Source organism: Coniosporium apollinis, assembly GCF_000281105.1.
Source record: "Coniosporium apollinis CBS 100218 chromosome Unknown supercont1.9, whole genome shotgun sequence".
NCBI classification, from domain to species: Eukaryota; Fungi; Ascomycota; class Dothideomycetes; genus Coniosporium; species Coniosporium apollinis.
In genome coordinates, this window is record NW_006913271.1 from 103,167 (window position 1) to 124,769 (window position 21,603).

Here is a 21,603-nt window from a genome sequence, read left to right on the forward strand (position 1 = left end):
TGGGAATATACTCGTCCTGGAATAAACGCCAGATGCAGAGCGACTAAGACTAGATGCCTTCATGAGTTACCACACGCGCACTACCATCCGTCATACAGCCCTCGGCGAAACTGCTTCTGTCACAGTGACACAAAGCGGGTATCCGAGATGGCGTCCTACAAATCACACTTCAACCCTCCGATGCGGCAAGAGGCTCAGCCGCCTCCTTCTCGACCTCAGCAAAACTCATTCACACGCCTGCCGACCCGCTCAATTACTCCAACCATAGCAACTACGCATTCACCTACATCCTCGGCTCCGAACAAGCTCAGTAGAAAAGGCGAAAGCAAAGATGAACACTCAAGCATCATGAGAGCCGCCACATCACACAAGGCATCAGTGTCGAGGTCGGGAGCGCTGGCAGAACCACGACGGACGGGGTCGAGAATACCATCGCCATCACCGCACGCTCTATCAGGAGTCTCCTTTACCAAAACGATACCGCCGCCGTCGGCAGCGCGCTCTACCAGATTCGAAGACACGCGTACGCCATCGCTTGTGTCGGGCTCCTCCGCTTCCACCGTCGACAGCTTCAGATCTGGCGCTCTCAGAAAAAGGTCGTCGCTCGTTGGACGGCAGGTGCCACGGCAGGCTCTCGGTTCGATCTCTTCACTCGAAGGCGCCGAGCATCAGTCAAAATCCCTACCAGGCGGGTACAGGGACTTATTCCATGGAGATGTCCTCGGCATTAGCTTACCGCCTCCATCAACATCCATGGCGCGTTCTCTTGCCGGACACGTGAACAGCACATCGCAAGATGTTGCTCTCCATCTGCCGTATCCACTGCTGACAGAGAATCTGCCCCCTCAGACGCCGTCGTACGCATTGTCTGCCAGCCCCGCCACCCGATATTCTGACTCTCCCGGCGTTTTCAGTCATGCTTCTACGCCAACATCCATGTCGTCCTATTCACCTGGAGTAGTTGCCCAACCCAAGACTGCACCTCGAGCGCGCCAACCAAGTCCATTGGAAAGCCGGCCGCCAGTGACCCGCCGGAGGTTGGAGGACAACAAGCTACTGAAGGAACCTGACGGTCTTCCATCACTGCGTGAATCATCTACATCGTCTTCGTCGGGTTCCACTGTAAAAGTGAGCAGTTACACGCAGCAGAGCACAAAGTCGAAACCAGCACCGCGAACACAGCTGGAAAGTACTGATAAAACGCAGAAGTCATTCCTGGCTGCGCCGCAAACTCGATCAAACCCAGGAATCACACAGAAGAGCAACCCATCCGGTCATGTAGACGGCACGACCACGATCTATCCGCCGCCCGAGCTGGCTCATCTTGTGGACGCTTCGGGTCAGAAGCCGACTTATTCCCGTCCCCGAAGGCCTAGTAGGGATGGTATACCGACACTGCTAAGCGCGCGAGAACCGTCACCCATAGTTCAAAGCAACCTCGCCAGCCTGCCTATTACTTCGCATAGACGTCAGACGTCGGCAGAATTCCGGAGCGCGACAGCTCCAGGTTTTACGAGCAACTCGAGGGGACGATTCGCTATGCCTTCGAAACTTCCTTCGCGTAACCCATCACCGAGTCCCAGCCTCTCTTCCTCTTTGCCGCAAGCACAATCGCGTTTACTCAGGAGGCAGCCCACACCCGATGTTCAGACCAACAGCGAGCCGAAAGCGAGAAAGGAGCAACCACCCACCACCGCTAGCCCGAGCAAATTCACATCGCGGTTCGGTTTCTTTTCCCGAAAGGCGAAGGCAGAGCCAGCTCCGCCGCTTGTGAGTGTAAACAAGAAGCTACGGAAAGGACCAGCAGCTGGCACAGGCCATGAGGGGTACGGTAAATATTCTCTTCGAGGCCGAAGCGGCAGCTCCACGACGGTCAGTAGTGGCCGTTCGACCAGCGCAGATAGCAGCGGTGGCAGCCTCGGACGTTCTGTCTCTACACGAAAGAGCAGCATGGGCAGCAAGGGTGAGCCCCCACTGGATCATTTCATCGCCGAGCGACTCACACCAGTGATCTTGCGGGGCGAGGGAGTTGTTCAAGCCTCGGAAAGCAGCAGTGGTGGCTACTTTGGCGATCGGCCCAGCCTCGATACGACCACCTACTCTACTGCTCCTGCGCCGTATACTGCACAGAAGCCGACATTATTGCCTTCAGCTATGTCTGATTCGGTACGCAGCATGTCGCCGGTCAAAAAGGCGCCCTTGACGCGGTCGCCCAGCGATAGTAGCGACCAATCCTTTCAGCTTCCCACCATAGCGGCTCGCAGGTCGTTTCGCAAGTCGCAGCTTAACAACTCCCAGGCGCCTAGGATGCCGACTCCGATAAACACAACGCTGGCCCCTTTGGCGCCTTCGATGAGCAGCTCGGCGAACCAGTACTCCTTTCCCGAGACAGATACTACTCTTCCACTGAGTGACGTGTCGGAGGGTAAAGAAGGCAATTGGATGAAGTTCAAGAAAGCGACAGGACAATCCGTCTTTTCGAAAAAATGGAACTTCTTCCAACGCGCGTCGTCGCCAAGGACGGAACCCTCTCCAGAACCAGTCATTGAGACGGTTCCTGTTGAGGTCTCTCACCAGCCTGCCCCGCGGTCTGTTGCTCATTACGCCATCGCCGAACCAGCAGATCATATCGATATGGAGGAGTTGGAGAAGATCATGCAGGAAGCTGATGACGATTGCTCCTCAGTTGAGCAATTCCCTTCTTACCGCCAGCCTGAGCCGTTGGCGAAGAGGCTCGAGTACGTGCAATCCATGCTGCTACCTCCATGCCCGGTGCTGCCACCTGATACTCAGCTTCCGGTCAGGGCCGCATCGCCGACAGTCTTTCTACAACGCGACAATTCGGCAACCTTTGAGCCATCGAGTGTTCAGATCCACTCTACTACAACAGAGGTGCCTCCCCCGAGTGCCGCTATCCCACCTGCAGATACCCTTCTGCAGCCAATTGCTAGTCCACACCGACCTAGTAGGCTTCAACAGGTTGGGCGTATACCACAGGTCGTATCGAAGCGAGACCGAGATCGAAGGCTACCGAGCAACTCATTTTCACGGCCGTTTGTAGCCAGTCGGCCGCGTCCAACTGTGCAGCCACCGGAAACAACCACTGTTGCGAAGCGCGAAAGCACAACGCTTTCAGGCTTTCAACCAGTCGTTGATACGGCCCGCATACCGGATGGTCGGCCTGTAAGGCTCAGTAACCACGCCATTGGTAACTCGACGAATGCGGTGCCTGATGGTGCGTCGACGCCTGACATCAATGCTACTTCAGAGTTCTTCTCCTTTCCACCTCGGAAGGACTCTCAGATCTCATACTCTAGCAGCTCGGTATTCTCTAGCTTCCCCGCCTCCACAGCCATTCTCCCAACTGCAGCCGCTCCATTGTCTGAAGATGAGGTCTGGGGAGAGTATGATGATTTGATCGATGACGTTCTTTCGCCTCTGTACACCATGACCACCGAAGGCGCTTCCTTTCCCTTCGGTAGCACTGCAGTAGAGCAAAAGAACGCGCTGAACCCTCTACCACAGCCGCTCAAAATTTCGACCAACGCTGACCATACCCGTGCTGGGTCTGGGTCGTCTTCCACACAGACTAGTGCTAATGTGCTGCGCCGCTCGCGCTTGCTCATGGCTTTGCAAACATCTGGAACGCCGACTACGCCGATGTCTCTTGGTGACTTCTTCGCTGGATACGGCGACCGCAACCTCAGCATACTGGATCCTGTCAGCGGCAGACTTAGCCTTCCTGCTACTAGTCGCGCCAGCTCTGGCTCCGCCCGTCCGACATCAATACGTTCCAGTCTACCCGCCTCGCTTGCCCAAAGTACCTCCCGCCACTCAAAGTCAAGCTCTGTGCCGGGAGTTAGCACTCCTGCTAATCGATACAGAGATACTCGACTCATGGAGATAGCGGAGACTCAGAACGACGGCCTGGCGTCGATGGCCAATCTCCGGTTCGGCGCTCTCATGACCAGCAAGTGGCTTTCGTTCGGACGCGTCCTTTTCAGTCCTGCTCACTTCGAGCTCAAGGACAAAAACGAAGATCGCGTCCTGGTCATCGATGGCCTCGGCAAAGGTCAGCTCCCTCCTATCTTCGCCTGCAGCTCTCCATGCACCAATACTAACAATCAAGCAGACTGGTCCTACTACTGCGCCCTAACCTACTCAACCGCCACCATCTATAATCTCGGCCCCAACCCGACCGACGCCCCCAAAGACCTCAACCAATGGCAATCCCTCCCGAACCACCGCCACATCCACCACTCCTCCATCGAGAGCCCCTTCCCCTTCCCCAAAGGCTTCTTCGCAGCCGTCGTCTTCCGCTTCCCCGTCGCGACCTCCGAGGCCGCCTACCGCGCCGCCATCTTCGAATGCAAGCGCGTGCTGCGGCCAGGTGGCTACCTTGAGATTAGCGTGCTAGATCTCGACCTTCTCAACATGGGCAATAGAGCCAGGCGCGCCGTGCGCGCGCTCAAAGTCAAGATGCAGGTCGCCGACCCGGCGGTTAGTCTCAAGCCCATGAGCGACAACCTGCAGCACATCCTCGGCAGACGAGGCTTCGAGAACCTGAACAGGTGTATGGTGGGCATACCCGCGGCGGGCAAGATCCGCGACTCCTCGGATGGCACGCAGCAGGAGCCGGATACGAATTTCACGGATCTGCTGAGAGATAAGAGCGGCGGTGATGCGGATAGCGATGAGGGCATTACGAAGATGGTGGCCAGGGTCGGGAGGTGGTGGTACAGTCGCTGCTACGAGAGCGCGGTGTTGCCTAATGGAGACTTGAAAGAGAGTATCTGGGCCGACGAGGCGCTGGTGAGGGAGTGTGAGAAGAGAGCGACGAGCTTCAGGCTGCTGATCTGCTATGCGCAGAAGCCGGCTGTGCTGGTCAGGAGGACGGTGAGTGTGTGAGCATGCATGCACACTTGGTTCTCTGTGGCCGAATCCGCATCGTTTGCGGGCTTCGCGGGTCCTGGCTGATCCTTTATTTACGATTTGTGACGGCTCTTCGACGATGGTTTGATACTTCAGCATAGCGACGGGGGCTCTTTCTGTTTCTTTCCTTTGCCGCGTTCCAGCGTTGTTGCTCTACCCTCATCATGGAGGTTGACTCCTCCTTTACGTTCTTCACGACTTGCATAGCGGCGGCGGCGGTGAGGAAAGACCTACAGGCGCAAGCCTTGATCCCTCGCGGGACATTTACGAATACTCTTATGGCAAGAGGTGGAATGAGGAGGATTCGGGATCTAACATCTGGACATGCTGGCAATGGACAATACTGTAATGAAATATGAGATTGATGAGGAAGAATTTTGGGCACAATAGCTCTCGGTTGGGTAGTTGTAGGGTACTTACCGGTAGTCCTTGTAGCTACGATATCATCTATGTCCGCTCTACAGAACCTTGTGTGAAAGTGATGAACGAGCACGGAAGTTGAACTGTGCTGTAATTCTAGCGGAACGCCAGGTCTGCCGGATTGCTCGGCTGGGCCAAACGGTTTCTGTCAAACCCAAGAGTTAAGACTGAGCCTTAGTGAGATCAGTGGGCAACTGCACAAGTCTCCGAGCCCATGACCGGGCATCAAATTCTATTCCATCTACCAGGTGAGCTCAGCAAGCTCACATACAACCATCTCCGGGTGTCTTCCGTAGACCGCTTCATGAGCCGAAAGACCCTAATCTAGCCATTTCCGCCCTCTAGACCGTAGCCACCCACCAACCGCCCATCTCGATGTTGTCGCAGGCGGCAACAGCAAGCAAGTAACACCCCACCAAGTCTACACATGTCCGACAGAACCGAAACCCGGCCTGAGGGCATAAACCCTCCCCTCGTAAGGCTGAAGCTTCAAGCGTTGAGTCAGCTGCGTCAGAGGATCCATGTCATAGTTCGAGATGGCCAGGATGCCGCCTGGAACTGGTATGTCCTCAGGAACTTCCCACTCATTTTCCTCCTTGGTCCAGTTCAGAACGATAAGGTAGCCGAACTCGTGCTGAGTACGGACGTATGCGAAAACCTTAGGGTCCTCTTCGTCTATCAAAGTGAAGCCTCCGTAGAACTGTGGCGTTGAGTCAGGACTTGAGCTCGAATGAGAGGCGTGTCAGCAAGAGGTTTCGGAGAACTTACGAACGGAGGGTGCGTTTTGCGGAAGAAGATCAACTTCTTGTAAAAGGTCCAGACTGAATCAGGGTCCTTCATCTCGTCTTCCACATTCCAGCCCTCCTTGTACTCATTGTTCACTCGGAGCCATGGCTTCGCGTCCTGGTTGCAGAAGCCGGCATTCGCTCCGCGCGACCACTACCATGTGTCAGCTAAAGAACTGAAATGCAATAGAAGGTACAAGCAGGGCTAGCTGTAGCTCACCTGCATCGGAGCTCGAGCATTGTCCCGTGACACTCTGCGAACCAGCGACATGAGCTTTTCGTAGTCTGGTTCCTCGCCCTTTGCTTTCTTCTCCTCCACTTTACTGCGCCTGAGTTAGCTACGTCAATGCTCATGGAGACGACTCGTTGACTTACGCATTATACCAGTTCAAGGTTTCCACATCCTGATAATCTTCGATGTTCCAGTCTGTGGGTGCCGCAGCGCCAATCTCTTGTCCTTGGTAGATGTAGATGGAGCCTGGTCAGGTTAGTTACCATCATCTAGGTTCGAGAGAGAACCGGACCTCTGAGACTGAGCTGGAACAAGGCAATCATCTTCGCACATTTGCCGCGGTATTTCGGGTCGGCATTGCCAAAGTGGTTGATAGCACGCGGTTGATCGTGGTTCTCCAGGAAGATACTGTTCCATCCTACGAACCCATCAGCCAGAATCAATACCCCTAAAAGGGAAGGAAGTTGGACGAACCATGATTGCCGATCATGTGCTGCTGCCACACCCTGATACTGTCTTTCAGTTCCGGCAATGTCCACTCACGTATCACCCATTTGTCGCCGTTGGTCCCATCCAAAGTCATGTGTGCGAACTGGAAGATCATGTGAAGCTCCTTCCTCTCAAGCGCGACGTATTTGCTGGCCTCGTAAGGATCCACTCCGCCAGGCATCTCTCCTACCGTCAGCACATTGCGCCCGGCGAGGACCTCTTTGTGCATTTCTTTCAGATGCGTGTGAACTTTGGGCCTTCACGAGTCAGTGGGCTGAAAAAGAAGTGCCGGTGCTCGACCTACTCGTTCATGAACATGCTTCCTCCGTTTTGCACAGGGCCAGGAACCGTGATAGGGGCGTCAGGTAAGCCATGTACCTTCGAGATCATGTTGATTACATCCATCTGTGGCAGTCAGCAGGGTTCAACGCTGCACACCGCCGTCGCGCCCGTACCCTGAACCCATCGATTCCCAAATCCAGCCAAAAGCGCATCATCTTATAGATAGCATCGCGTACTTGGGGGTTGGTCCAATTCAGGTCCGGTTGTTCAGCAGCAAAGAGGCGAAGATCTGGTGCCGTGATCAGAATGAGAGCTAAAAAGAGTGCGTCCGAATTCCTTACAGTACTGTTGTCTGCCCTCATCCCACGTCCACGCGGGTCCTACCAGCGCGATCAGTCTCCGAAGGGCCATCGACACGCTCCATGGACTGACCTCCAAACACACTTCCCCAATTGTTTGGCGGTTTGCGGTTACCCTGATCATCATACTTGGGGTCCATCCAATGATACCAATCGTGTTTCGGATTGTCCCTGCTTGAGCGGGACTCTTTAAACCAAGCGTGCTAAGTCGGCTTGTCAGTAGAGTCCACGCAGTGTGACGGGCATCGCATACCTGATCTGATGTATGGTTCACAACCAAGTCCATGATGAGCCTCATGTCCCGCTTGTGGAGTTCCTCCAGTAGGATCTGCCAGTCGTCCAGGGTTCCATACAAAGGATTGATTCTTTCATAGTCACTGATGTCGTAGCCCATATCCTTGAGAGGGCTTTCGTAGACCGGAGTCAACCATGCACAATCAATGCCGAGACTCTTCAGATAGGGCACCTTCTCAATGGCGCCCTTCAGGTCCCCAATGCCGTCCCCATTGCTGTCCTTGAAGGAATGAACGTAGATCTGATAGATGATGACTTCACGCCACCACGCGCGGTCGTATTCAGTCGGCGACTTGAATATCGAGAGAGCCATCCGTTGCGGCGTTGTGAACTGAGCAGGTTGAAGGATTTTGCTGCGGTGTCTGAAACTTGCTGATGTCCGAGTGTGTATCGAGCGAGTGATGATTGACTGAGGACCAACACGCGGTGGAAGGATGCTTTTGAATCTCGCTAACAATGAACACCTGAATACTCGAGCCGCCATCAAGGCATGATCGCAAAGAGAAACAGCAGATGCAGAAGTGTTTGATGCTAAGAGATTCGTAGATGCAGAGTAGGTAACTGAACATGAGTAATACAGGACAACGCTGAATCATTGGCTATTAGCCTCTCCGACCATGCCGGTACCTCGCTGGTACAACAATGACGTCTGTAAATCATCAGCCCGACATCCTCTGCGGTAACCATTCCACGAGTGCGATGAGGCGTCTTTGCGGAAGTGCCGGATGTCAGGCATCCGTCGCCAATGCTCCAAGGCTGCCGTGTGGAATAAACGCTCCAGCGGCCAACCGCCCTCAGATCAAGATCATCGGTGTTTCGAGTCAATTGAACAGCTTAGGTATGTAGCCAACGACTCGACTGAGTTCGGTCTCGAATGGTGCTTCAATGCTGGGTTTTTGTATTAGCTGACATCTCGTCGCTACCGATCAACGGGGTTAGATGGCCAGTCCGGATGAGATTGATAAAGGTATCTACCATCACGGAGCTTGGCATGGTGGAGCAAAATAATTCCGGAGTGCCCCAAGGGTGGTTATCTCATCCCTGTCTGTGGCTTTATTACGTGATCGGCACGGCTTCAAGCTTCGAGACTTTTTGCACATTCTAAGTTATCCTGGGCTGCTTCAAGAGCTCCTCACCTGTGTCGATCTGCAACTTTACGACAGTGCTCAGTGGACTGCAGATTTTCATATTGCTAACTAAGCTACGAGCAACCTAGGTACTTATCCAGCAAGAGCGTGACCTCTAACCAACCGTGAATCTCGCCTAGCTCTCGCATATCAGTAACCACGAAGCTTACTCCATATGATTGACATGTAGAGAAGACAGAGTCATGTTCTTGATATCCCCGTCGACCGCGTGCTCACGTATCATGCTGCCCTCCCGGGATTACTACAAAGCCTCCACGCACTCGAAGAGTGCGTCTCTTCTATGGTCCTTGAAGACGATGAACCAGCTGAACCGAATGGGGAAACACATGCTCTGTTGTGCTCCTAATTAGCTACTGCAGCAATTCTCAATAGTTCTCTTGCCGCAAGCTTGGCTGTACCTTGAAGGCAAGCTGGGAACGGGTTGTAATATGTCCGCTGGACATACAATTTCCATGGAGGCTAATGCCTTGTCCACCCACGTTGTACATGATGATCAGAAACTTTGGGGGTTGTATACACGAGCTCAGGTTCGCGGCAGTTGTTCACTTTCCCTGTACAGAAGTCCCGCATCAAGAGCGGCGGTCTCGATCCTTCGTCGGAGCGGCTTGTGGCTGATTCCATTCCTACGTCCCCTTAGTTTCTTCAAGCGCTCTCCGCCCCACGCTGAAGGTGCTTCATGTAGCTGAAGCTAGGGGCCCGTCTGACGATCGCAGCTGGCCCTTCCTCCGTGTCGATGACTGAGCTTAGAGTTGGTGCCACCCGACCATGCTGACGAGCTTCGGCGACGGCGTGCCACCAGTCGTGAAGAAGTTGGTCTCGGCCCCGCTTCTTGGACACGCCGAGCAACCTCTTCCAGGCCAACCAGTATCCAATGTCATTGTACTTGACGTATCTGTGCTCTTTCTTGTTGTCTGTCCACTTCACCACGTTTCCTTTGCCTGCTTTTCCCTCCGGGTTCGTGACATAGGACGGCTTTGACTTGCCCTCGCGCATCGCGCATGCACGGTAGACCCATAGGTAGCTTTCTAGCTACCGCCTCGAGCCATCTGCATAGACTTAATCTTCTGTTCCACAGCAAGACCGTCCATGATGAAGCGGTACGAGGACGTGCGCCTGTTCATCAGCACCACATTGGTCCCGGCCGATCTCCCGAGTCTCGCATCTCTCATCACCCACGATGGCTCCAGCATGAATATCCTCATAGCTCGGCAGAATGTGAACCCGGCGCCCATGATTCACTGCGTACCAACAACAAAGCCGGGAGAGGGGCGCGCCACCTCTGAGACTCGGGCGCCTTCTGGCTCCTCCGGCACCGGTTGAGGTCGAATGGGTTGACTGTTCTCTTCAGTGGAAGAGACGTAGCCTTCTTCCGTTGTTTTGTGAGTATTGATTGTAGGGTAATTTTCGTCGTTTACGTGTATCTGTATGTGTGTTTGTATGTGACTTCCATTTCTGTCGGCCGCGTTCGATCTTTGCCCTTTGGTTCTGCTTCACAAGTCCGCCAACAAGGCGACTTGAGATTGATGGCTGGAGCACCCTGCGAAAAAGCTCGGTTGGAAGACACTCAAGAAAGACCATCTTTTAGAGAAAAGCATGCCAGGCGGCGATGAAGTAGAGCGGACCGATTTACGAGGCCATTCGTGACGTCTATAAAATTGTCGACTATTGGCTTTGCCATATCGTCATGTCTCTTCCAAGGTACGTCGTGAGCGTCATCGTGATGGACTGCTCGTCTACGGGCCTGCTCGTAACAAGGAGGAGGTTTGAGCGGGCCGGGAAGGCCACCGCACCATATACGTGCTGTTGGGGCGACGCGGTGGCCTCCGAGTATGGCGTGGTAGATAGCCGACATGCTAGTACCGCGCGATATTTCGATGATGTTCTCGATAGCCGGCGCCTTTTCCATTAAGCACTCGCTATCGTCTGCAGGCATTGCCAAATTCGCCAAAGAAGAACGCTTCGTCGGTAAAAATCTTACTGACTAGTCCGAAGAGAGCCATGTCGAAGGCGCAGAAGTTGAGAGGCAGCGGCTTGATGATAGAGCTGAAGAAGTGAGGCTGGTGATTGAGTTTACCCCGGCTGCCTGGATGGCACCGGGTACACCGTGAGAAGCGTGGTGAGAGACAGCTGAAGAAGTGAGGCTGGAGAGACTATATTTGAAGTTAATGAGCACATACAGCTTGACCATTCTTGGCGCAGCGTCCGTCACGGGTGTGACCGGTCTCAGCAGTAGACCTTGAAAGAGTCTGTCACGATCTTCTCAATAGCTGGGTTTATTGGGCAGACGACCTTCACCTTCAACCGGAGGCTGCATAACACGAGTATAATAGCCGCGGTGGTGCGGCTTTTGCCGGTTCCCCAAGGATCAATGACGAGAGAAACCCCGTTGTGGATGTCTGAGGTCGATTTCTCGACGGCGCGCAGCTGATCTCTGTCGAGAATATTGTGAAAGTACCTCATGACGTCGTCGGGGAGGTTAAAGACCTCTATAGTCATCTGATCTTCTTCCTCTTCACGCGGAATGTAAGCGCTCTGGAAATGCTGGAAGAGATCCAACCTGGAGCGCTCCGGGCAGTTGCCGAAGAAGTAAGATTTGATGCGGATTAGTTCCTGGTGCCATACTTTCCGTATACGTAGGCTCCTCAGCTTAGTGATGCCCGTCTCGAGAAAGATAATCACGGCGCAAGCGTCGACCCATTTCGCGTTCTTGTTCCGGGCCAAAGACCGAAGTGAAAGCGTTGCATGGTAGGTGCGTCAGACCGCTCCTTCTTAAAATTATTTTGAGTCCTGCACTCGACTTGACCGCGACGCTCTTAGGAAACCATACTAAGTCGTCCGTGGTCTGCCGATACTGCTTTGGGAAGAAGCAGTATGCTCGTGATATCTTCCGCTATACCAGCCGTGTCTTTCTCTTCGTAGGGCTTCGCCGGATAACGAGCCATTATTGCAGCTCGTGCGTGCAGGATACTAGCAGAACAGCTGGTGCCAAAGCTTCTTGTGACGCAGGTCGAGTGCCTTGTTCTCGTATGGATTGTTGTAGGAGTTTATTTGCCGCTTGAGTGCGAATCAGCCGCAGCCCGCAGACGGCGCCCTGTCGCCCGCCAACTCGATCACACGATCCAGGCTGACATCTTGCCGTTAAGCCCTTCTGGAACAACAACAGCGCTCACGGCGGTCCAGGGTGGCCACCCAATGGTCAAGGTCTCGGAACCATTTCGAGGAAGCATGCTAGCGCGCTGATCGTGTTAAACGTCCTTGATCTCACCCTTGGTAAGGACAGATTACTGGGTATCGCGGCCGGTACTGCAAATTCGTCGTGGGTGTCATTCAGTTTTCCTCGTCCTACCGGAGCGACGGGTGAGCAGCTCGGTGGATGTGGCATTGGACGCAGGATAGGGAGGGTTGTTTCAGCTACCACTTGTCAAGGTTCTGGCGGATGGTGGTGGATGGTTTTGAGTACGCTGCGTTTTCAGCGGCGTCGATGAAGGCGTGGACGCTTCTGAAGTAGATCTCATTCCCCTTGTCCACGAGATCCCCTTTTCCGAGCTCCTTCTCGTCGAGGAAGGGGTCGAAAAAGCCCACGTCTTCGGGGCGGAAACGTTCATCGTTTCCATACCGTGGTCGGTCCTCGTTTGCTCTCGGCTCCCATAGGACATGGCACTCCTGATAAACTAGGTAGCGTGCCCGGGTGACTCCATCGTCGTCCGTATGGAGGATCTTAGCTGCGACGCCTAGCGGTTCATACGGCTATAGCTCGAGTTTCTGCGTCAAGGAGGCTGCCCAGCCTTCAGCGGCGTGAGCAGCCGCAATTAGATTGAGGTTCTTTGCCCGGATGATCTGGTGGATTTGTCGACATCCGAGGAGGGTGAATTTTACCGGCATATGCTCGATCGAGATCGAGTTGTCGAGGTCGTACAAGGGTTGCATGGCCCAGTCCGTTGCGGTCGACTTCTCGCCCTCCGGACGCACGATCGATCCAATCGACTCGCGCCTGCAGATTGGCAGGCGCCGATCAGATTGAGTATTTAGAGCCTCGATCCGAGCTAGAGAAATCAACAACTTTCTACCACACAATTAAGCTCGTGCACATTGCGTGACTCTTGACAAGTGGCAGCTCGGTGGATGTGGCACTGGAGCAGGATAGGGAGGGTTGTTTCTTCTGTGCAATGGCGTGTTTTGCTGTCCTGTTGTGTGTTGTAGGTTCTCGGTATTCCTCAGTTTACGACGCATGTGGCTGATTTGTTGAAAGTTGAAGGAACGTCTGCCCCTACGCCAGTCGTGTTACTTTCAGAGCATGGTTTGTTACAGCTTATGTATTTTTCTGTTTGTTGTGCGTTCTGGGATTGTGTTGCCCTGTGTTTTGCTGTGCTGCTGTATCGTTACGCTTTCTACAAAAAAATTTCTTGCTGTGCTGTGCCGTGCTGCGTTGTGCTGCGTGCTGCGTGCTGTGTGCTGTGTGCTGTGTGCTGTGTGCTGTGTGCTGTGTGCTGTGTGCTGTGTGCTGCGCTGCGCTGCGTTTTATTGCTGTACTCTCTGTTACGTCGTAATTTCCTTTTCTCTTGAGACCGTAAGCAACTGATCGTGTGAATGTGTACCGCGTGCGAGGTTCTGTAAGCGGTATGCTGTGTATTCTGTGTGTTCTGTGTGTTATGTTACTGGCGCACACGGGGTGCCCACCGAGACTCCTGTGGTAGTGGCGGCCTTACTTCGAACTTTCCAAGGAAACTGTGTTGCTACGACCACACCGACGGAGGGAATCGGGAAGCTAGTCGCTCAGAGAAGTGTGTCATTGGCACCAGGTGCTTGAGAAAGCAGGATTCTACAGATAGAGATCCGTCAGCGGCGCTCAGCTGTACGAGAGCCGCCGGTTGCCATGATTGCCCGGTAAGCTGTCCGGACGGACTTTTGATCAAGGCATCGTATCGCCAATGTCTGGATTGGTCAGTAACAGAACTTGGAGAACGGCCGGACATGGCGAAGCAGGAGTGTGCGAAGGAGGAGCTTGGAGAAGCGAAGCGACTGGTATTTTCCGACATCTCAAAAACGGAAAAACGCTTTGTATGTTCAACCACTCGCACCGCTCAGCCACTCAATGGACTCGACGAGCGCTCTATATGCCATCCACAAGCCACGTGAACCACATTCGTAGCCAAAAGCGCCCGCTCAACTAGACAAATCAGACCGCCTCCCAAACAAGAAGTGAAAAAGGATCGAAGAAAACTTGGAATGGCAACGTTACCCGTCGCCCCGCTTCCTCCAGCCATGATTTCATAGACCGTTGGCTACGAGGCTATTACCCATCACTCATCACCTCGCTCGCCCCGGCCGTCGCTGCCGCCTCTTCAGACTCGTCCCGCTCTGTGCCATTGCTTCCTGATTCCAGCTTACTCAGCCTCTCCCTCAGCGCGGCAATCTCCCCCTCCCTCTCCCTAATAACCCCCTCCCTGGCTCCCGCCTCCCGCTGCAATATCCTGATATACTCAATCGCCTTCTCGACCGTCGCCGCCTTACTCGCGCCCTCCTTGCCCTCCCTCCCCGCGCCCCCACCATCGGGGCTCTTACAGCTCGCCGCCCCCTCCTTCTCCCCGTTCCCCTGGCCCGCCGCGGGCGAAGAAACTGAAACCGCAGACCCAGGCAACAGAACCGCCATCTCCGCCAAGGCGACATTGATGCGATTCCTGCGCCCTTGCTCGGCGAGCTTGTGGCTCGTGCGCTTGGCCGTCAGGTTCGTGGCGAGGGTTTCAGGATACGAGACCCCGGGGACGGCGGTGCCTTCGATGAGGTTCTGGTAGTTTGAGCGCGAGGCGAGGAGGAGGGCGTGGGCGTCCGGGGAGAGAGTTTGGTGGGTCGGGTGGGCCGGGTGGGTCGGGTGGCCTGTTTATTGTATTAGCCATATGCCGGAACCCCCTTTGGGCGAGATGGGGAGAGGAGGGAACAGAAAAACGCACCACCATCCGGCAACAACGGCTTGATGACGGGACTGATCTTCGGCCTCAGCGCGGGACTCTGGCCCTGTCCTCCTCCAAACCCGCCACCCACACCCGCACCCGGACCAGCTCCACTAACGCTCCCCCGTTTCTTCCCCCTGCCAGCCTTGGGTTCCACCCTACGAGCACTACTCGGACTCATCGCCGCAATGACCGGACTCGGCTTGGCGCTACTACTGCTCGTCGCGCTCATCATGGGCGTACAATTCGCGCTCAGCTTTGGAGTTTTGCGCGCCGGGATGCGGGGCGTGTCGTCGCTGCCGCCGGGAGCGGGGATGGCGGTGTCGATGGGGGTGAGGGAGGGTCGGAGTGGCGCTGGGTCCGCGGCTTCGGGGAGGGCGAGGTCTTCGAGCATGGGCATTGAGATTGTGTTCGCGGGAGTGATTAGGAAGGAGGGGGAGGGAGGGACGGATGAGGGGTGGTCTGGTTGCGCCGGTAGACGCATTAGGGATGCGGGGGTTGCGGGACAGGGTGCTTGAGGTTTTGGCGCTGAGAGGGATGTCGCTCCGCGGGTGCCGTTTGCGAGGATCGAGGGGGAGGGGTGAAGGGAGCTGGGTTTGGGGGGTGGGCCCATTAGGGGCTCGGAGAGAGGTTCCGGGGAGATGGATTCGGCGGGTGAGCTTTCCATGCTGTTGGGTACGGAGAGGCCAGAGACGTGCTGCTGTGCTGAGCCGGCTTTGCGTCGCTGGACTTCTTCGAGGAGGTCGCTGACTTCTTTTGGTGGGACGGTGGAGGAGAGCGTCGCTTTTCGTCTGCTGGGCTTCACGATGGGGGACTGGCGGATGCGGGTTGATGGGCCTGACCGGACGGCGGAAGCCCTGTTGTTTGTCCTGGATCGCGGCGCTGGCTCTATTAGGGGCGCGGCGGAGTCTCCAAGCATATCCACGTCTTGGTCGAGTAGTGGGGCTGTGCCTAGTGAGCTTGTCGATCCGCCCGCGGAAGAGTAGTATGCCCTCATGTTCTGATTCTGCGCTTCCAACGCGGGCGATGTGAGCGGACTGAACGCGTACGCGCCGGGCACGGTAAAGTCCCGCGGGACCTGGAAATGAGTATCATGAGGTGTTACAGCGGGTGTACCAAGCGGCGTGAACGCTCCCTCCTAAGCGATCAGCCAATGGCCACGAAGAGTAGGGGTTGCAACATACAGCGTCATCCTTTCTCAACTGATACCGCTGCTCCAGTATCGCCCTTGTCTGCGCATCCATCTGCTGCAGGTACCGCGCAGTATCTGCGTGCATCTCGACGCTGTTCGGTGTCGGCGGGACCACTGACTGCGGGTGGAAGTTGAGACCGTACTGCATGCCATACTGGTTGTGGTCTTGATACTGTCCCACAGGCGCTTGGAACCCAAAGTCGAAGATCGCATTGCCCGGCTCTTGCATGTCGTTCCCCGGATGCCCTGTCTGCTGTGCCTGCCCACCGAGTCCAAACTCGACCTGCGGCGTCAACGTCCCACTAGCCGGCAGATGTTGCAAGTCGAGGCTATCCGCAAGGTCATTCAGCTCGCGACTACTCTCCATGCTCCCATCGTTGGCGTCATATGTCGGAAAATCCAGATCGATATCCTCCAGGTTGTTCAGATCCAAGAAGTTGGCGAAATCGTCGTCGGCCACGGACGCCATGGGAACGAAGCTGTTCACATCTTGATTCATCCTCCACTGTGTGCTGAGACGCCGCGAATCTCAGCGGGCGCCCGAGCGGCGGGCGTTCTGAGCGTCAAAGGAGAGTCTCCCGGCCGAACCCAATTGCGCTCTTGTCGCGGGGCAAAGTTTGTCGACTTTCCGGTGCGAGCTCTGTCGCTGGAGGGCCGATGCGAAGGAGGTTGGAGGCGCGGCAGAGGCGGCGACGAGGCCGTGAGGTTGTGTACCTGAGTAGCCGGGTAGTGGGCAACTGAGCAGTGGAGTCGCAGTTTCGCTGTGTCGCTGTGTCGCTGTGTGGCTTCGATTGCCGTCAAGATTCGAGGTCGGCTTGGGTGTCTTGGCCAAGCTTGAGCCTAAAATGCCCGATTTGCAGAGAGGCCCTGAATTTCTGGACCCCCCCTCAAATGGTGCCTCAGGCCGACAAAGTCACCCCCACCCCGCGGAGACCTCTCCTGAGATGAAAAATTCAACTTCGTCTAATCTTATGGTCACCCAAGGGAGTTGTCGGTATGCGGACTGAAAACCGGCTGTACAACAAGAAGACCAGCTTTCAGAGATATCTCAATCAGCTCTCGAAGATATCTCAAAGTAAAGCCTTTCTTCGAGGGACAACATCACAAGCTCTTGACCGCTGCACGATTGCACAGCTTGCACACACAATTGTGGGGTACCTAGCTTCATATATGCAAAGCGTAAGCCAGGTGTGAAGCAGTGGAATGATTAACTTCCGATTTCAAGCAGCCAGGCTCGCATTCACCCTACCATAAGACAGCTAAGGAAAAGAAGACTGGAGCCGGTCCATCAAGCCAATCTATGAACACAGACCCCGAAGCAAGCCCCTTCCTCCCCCATCCTCAACAACCCACACATCTACTCCCCCCTTCGCCCCCTCAAGTGCGGTGGCACATACCCACCCGTCTTCCTATCCGCGCCCCCATCCCTCCTTTCCTCCCCAGCACCAGCGGCAGCGGGACTAGCATCCCTCGCGCCTTCCTCACCTCCCCTCAAGCTGGGAGGAACATATCCCTTCCTCTCCGTCTCAGCGCCTCCCGCGCGAGCCGGCGGCTGATACCTCCCACCCGCCGCCTGCGCAGGGCTCTCCCCCCTTCTCGAAGTCTCCCGGCTCCTCCACCCACCACCCGCACCATCCTCACTCGGCTTCTTCGCTCCAGCCTCGCGCAGATGCGGCGGCACATACCCAGACCCAGTGCCGCCCGTCTTGCGCGGCAGGTCCACCTCAGCCGTCGCGACGCGTTCGTCCGCTGGTGGCACCGGGGGCGTCGGGTTCTGTGTCGGGGCCGGGGATTGGCCTGCTTTCTTGAGGGCTTCACGCTCGCGCCAGGACATGGGCGGGGCGCCGGATTTGGGTTGGAGGGTAAGCCGCGGTGGACCGCGGGATTCAGTTGGGGCTGGCGACTCCGCGGCGGCGCGTTCGGGCACACGTTCGGGCGCACGTTCGGGCGCACGTTCGGGGACGCGGGTGGAAGCTTCGCGGGCGGCTTTGCGGCGGGCGAGGGCTTCTTCTTCGCGTTGGCGTTGGCGGGCTGCTGCTTCTTCTGCTTCGCTGTTGGGGGATGAGATGTTAGTGTGTTGTCCTTTTTGGGCAGGTGTGTGAGGCTGATGCAACGTACCGTCTGCTCTTCTCTCTCTCCTCCTTCTCTGCCCTCATCCTCTCGCGCTTCTCCTCCTCCTCGCGCGCCTTCTCTTCCGCCTCCTGAGCAAGGCGTTCCTCTTCCTCTCTGGCACGGCGCTCCGCCTCTTCCGCCTCACGTCTCTCCCTCGCCTTCCGCTCGCTGTACTCGCGGCGACGGGCGTCCATCTTCTGCTGCAGCTCCTTATCCGCCGCCTTTCTTCTCTTCTCGAATTCGCTCTTCCGCTCTCTCTCCACGTTCTTCTTGAACCCCTCGTACTTCTCCACCAACCGGCCCAGTCGGTGTTTGAGCGCAACATCCTCCGTGTGCTTCTGCTCCGCATCCCTGAGCGTGTCGGTCTTGAATTTTTCGTATGCAGCAAAGTCTTGCTCACGCTGCGCCGCATAGTCCTCGGGAAGATGCTTGATCTCCTCCCTCCTGAACGCCCTCTCCAGATGGTCGATCCGCTTCCCGGTGATCCTCAGCCTGTCGCTAAGCTCATTCTTCTCCTTCTCCAGCGCAGCAAGTTTGATCGCGCGGATCCTTCCTGCATCCAACTCGCTCACATCGAGGCTTTCGACATCCACGCCCTTTGTACCCGTCTTGAGCTCCTTAAGCTGGCGTTCAATTTCCTCGCGCTTAACGCGGTCCAGCTCGGCCTGGATCCTGCGCTGTTCCCTCGCTTTCTGCTCTTCTCTGAGCCTCTCCGCTTCGGCTTCTTGCGCCTGCTGCGCCCGCATCCGCTTGCGGGTTTCCTCTTCCTTCTGCTTCGCAGCAAGCTGCGAGCTAGCAGCCTGTTTCTTGCGGTCGATGATCTCTCTCCGCTTCAGCGTCTCCACGTGCTCCTTCTCTGCGCCCGCCTTGGCTCTCGCCAGCGCCGCGGCCTTTAACTTCTGTCTGTCCTCATTGAAGGTCGGGTCCACGTACTGGCACGTGATGTAGAGAGTCTTCGCCAAGCGGGTAAGCTGGCTCCTTACAATCTCCGCAGGAGTGCTCTGTAGCTTCTGCACGGAACCCGCTTCCGCTTCGGCGCTGCCGGCGCCCGAGCCGGGATGCAGCGCCTTGGCTGAAGAGAATACGTCCGAGTCGAACGTGAGCACGCCCGTCGCGTGATCGACGCGAATGGCCAGATCGCCCTTCTTGCACCCGTTCATGATGAACTTCTCAATCATGCCCGTGTTGACCTGGAACGGCTCCGGGAACGCGGCAAGATCCATGACAAAGCTAAGCTCGACGGACTCGTAGACCTGGCTCAGCTGCTGGAACAGGCGCGTCAGGATGACCTGCTGGAGCGGCTGCACATATTTCTGCATGTCCGCGTCGGCGCCAATAGCGCTGAGGATCGGGCTGATCTTCTTGCAGATGGAGAGAGGGTGGAAGTCGACTTCAAGGATGTTGTAGAGCTCTCGGATCTCGGATCTGGCGCGCTTGAGCAGGCCCTTGCTGAGAGCATCTTTGAAGAGGATGGCACGCGTGGGCGCTTGCGACATGCCTAAGAGGTTGGTGAGGCGCACGTTCTTGCTCTTCCGGGCTTCATCAACATCGACGAGGGCGCCGCGGGAGCGTGAGGTACTGATGACTGGGATGGCGAGGGCAGAGAGCAGAACGAAGGAGGCGGCTTTGGTCATGTCGGCTTCGGAGACGGCAGGATTATCCTTCTTCGGGCTCTGCCCGGAGGCGACGGCTGCGGCAGATTGACGCATGAGATTATAATATCGACTCCATGCGGCGGCATGGAAAAGGTAATTCTCGCTGACCAGGAAGATGCGAGTAAGCTTTTCAAAGTAGTTGGCCATCATAATGTTCTTTGCTGGGCGCTTGCTCAAGCTGAGCAGTGTATGGATGTCTTCGACACTGCGGAACGCCTCCTGCCATAGCTCAAGCTCAACAGCAACGTTCAACTGCTGGAAGCGGGTGTCAAGGTGGCGCTGGAGGGTGTCTGGGTCGCTGAGGTTGATGGCATGCATCTGAGATGAAAACTTGGCAGCATTCTGCAGATGATTCCGCAGAAGCTCGCAAAGGCGTCTGAACTCGGTCTTGCGGGCATATTTCGAGCAGAACTGGAATGCCTGATGGGCAGTCGACTGATACATGACCTCGAGCCTAGCGTTGTTCTTGAAGATATCGAGTACCGTACGGTACGTCTCCCATAAGAACTTCAGCCATGGCGTAACGATGGCTCTGTCGGTCCTGTCTCGGGATTGTTCACCGGATACAGTGGATAGGAGGATGGATTCCGGAGTCTCCGTTGCTTCGAGATCCTCAACATTTGTAGTGGAAGTTGATTCTGTGCCAGCGTGGACTTCATCGGCTTTAGCTTGGGCTTCGGTGACCTTTTGCTCGGCAAGCTCGATGAACTTCTTGAAGACCAGCTACATCACCCGCTGTCAGCCTTGTTGCATCTCAGATTTGTTGATGAGAACATCGCCTACCTCAATCGTCCCCACGTTTGTGTTCTGCGCTGTGTTCTTGTACTGGTACAGGCCGTCCTTTGCTAGCTTGCCCTTCCTCAGATCGACGCATAGCTCGACAAAGAGTATCATCACCGGCTCGAGAGAGGCGATCGGACTGTTCCGGGTGCGCTTTGAGACGACATGTTCGTGGAGCAGTGACAGCGCGGCCTGCGACTGGCCGACGCCGATAAGCTCCTGGGCCCGCTGTTGAAAGATGTGTTAGCAATATGATCTGCTGCAACTTTTATGACGCTGTTCCGCTTTGATTCCCTTCACCCATAAGCCAAGGGTGGTTCTTGCTATATAATGTTGAGCTTAAATACGGCTCCCGGCCTGCTTCTTTCGATTTGTAGGCCGTGCTCAGCGGGCATCGCAGCGCAGAGGGTAATATAAGAGCCTGGGAACGCACCTTCAGGACATTTTCCGGCCTGCTGTGTGGCGGAGGAGGCATGCTGGGCGACCTCCTCTACTCCGACACCTCGATACGGCGATTCGAATGCTGGCACGTATACGGAGTCGCGGCTTGTATGGTGATGGCAGACGTCGAAGTTGTGCTTACTGTCGTCGCCGGGTCTGGCAGATTTGATGAAGTTTGGGGGTGCGAGGCGTGTGTCGTAACCGAGCATGAAACGGCTGAGTCAGCGGCGTAAGATTTCCCCTTTCTCGGTCTTTCACGTGATGCGCAACCACCCAGCTGGCCTCGAACAACACGACGCTAACCGAGCTCTGGCCTAGGTTCACTCCTTGCCGCACCGCAACCTCACTCACCACCCGCCCATCTCCCCCCCCGAACGGCTGTGAGAGCGCTTCCGGCACCACAGTAACCAAGCTCGTCTTCTCATCGCCGTCAGCAGCACGCCTCACACTCGTTCGTCTGTCAATTGCCTCGGCCAGCTCTCCGCTTGAAGTCGCGGCACTGGGCAAAGTCCGGGCCACTGCCTCATCTCCCCC

At 55.9% G+C, this 21,603-nt stretch overlaps 6 protein-coding genes across 6 annotated transcripts; 1 reads left to right on the forward strand and 5 right to left on the reverse strand.

The window, feature by feature from the left end:
• Nucleotides 1-147: 147 nt before the first annotated feature.
• W97_02408 (uncharacterized protein) lies at nt 148-4,908 on the forward strand (the record flags this gene model as incomplete). Its single annotated transcript, XM_007780308.1, has 2 exons — nt 148-4,072; nt 4,133-4,908. The coding sequence occupies 2 exons, from the start codon at nt 148-150 to the stop codon at nt 4,906-4,908; spliced, it is 4,701 nt and encodes a 1,566-aa protein (XP_007778498.1).
• Nucleotides 4,909-5,773: 865 nt separating this feature from the next.
• W97_02409 (uncharacterized protein) lies at nt 5,774-8,106 on the reverse strand (the record flags this gene model as incomplete). Its single annotated transcript, XM_007780309.1, has 11 exons — nt 5,774-6,052; nt 6,121-6,291; nt 6,358-6,460; nt 6,513-6,615; nt 6,662-6,787; nt 6,844-7,115; nt 7,163-7,263; nt 7,314-7,429; nt 7,482-7,520; nt 7,573-7,702; nt 7,753-8,106. The coding sequence occupies 11 exons, from the start codon at nt 8,104-8,106 to the stop codon at nt 5,774-5,776; spliced, it is 1,794 nt and encodes a 597-aa protein (XP_007778499.1).
• A 1,477-nt stretch (nt 8,107-9,583) lies between these two features.
• W97_02410 (uncharacterized protein) lies at nt 9,584-9,934 on the reverse strand (the record flags this gene model as incomplete). Its single annotated transcript, XM_007780310.1, has 1 exon — nt 9,584-9,934. One exon carries the CDS (start codon nt 9,932-9,934, stop codon nt 9,584-9,586), a length of 351 nt encoding a protein of 116 aa, XP_007778500.1.
• Nucleotides 9,935-12,352: 2,418 nt separating this feature from the next.
• On the reverse strand, nt 12,353-12,597 carry W97_02411 (uncharacterized protein; the record flags this gene model as incomplete). The annotated part of the gene is made up of 2 exons (XM_007780311.1): nt 12,353-12,525; nt 12,558-12,597. 2 exons carry the CDS (start codon nt 12,595-12,597, stop codon nt 12,353-12,355), a joined length of 213 nt encoding a protein of 70 aa, XP_007778501.1.
• Nucleotides 12,598-14,234: 1,637 nt separating this feature from the next.
• W97_02412 (uncharacterized protein) lies at nt 14,235-16,550 on the reverse strand (the record flags this gene model as incomplete). The annotated part of the gene is made up of 3 exons (XM_007780312.1): nt 14,235-14,815; nt 14,890-15,967; nt 16,074-16,550. 3 exons carry the CDS (start codon nt 16,548-16,550, stop codon nt 14,235-14,237), a joined length of 2,136 nt encoding a protein of 711 aa, XP_007778502.1.
• Nucleotides 16,551-17,438: 888 nt separating this feature from the next.
• Nucleotides 17,439-21,278, reverse strand: W97_02413 (uncharacterized protein; the record flags this gene model as incomplete). The annotated part of the gene is made up of 4 exons (XM_007780313.1): nt 17,439-18,132; nt 18,200-20,571; nt 20,632-20,856; nt 20,976-21,278. 4 exons carry the CDS (start codon nt 21,276-21,278, stop codon nt 17,439-17,441), a joined length of 3,594 nt encoding a protein of 1,197 aa, XP_007778503.1.
• Between the last annotated feature and the right edge of the window lie 325 nt (nt 21,279-21,603).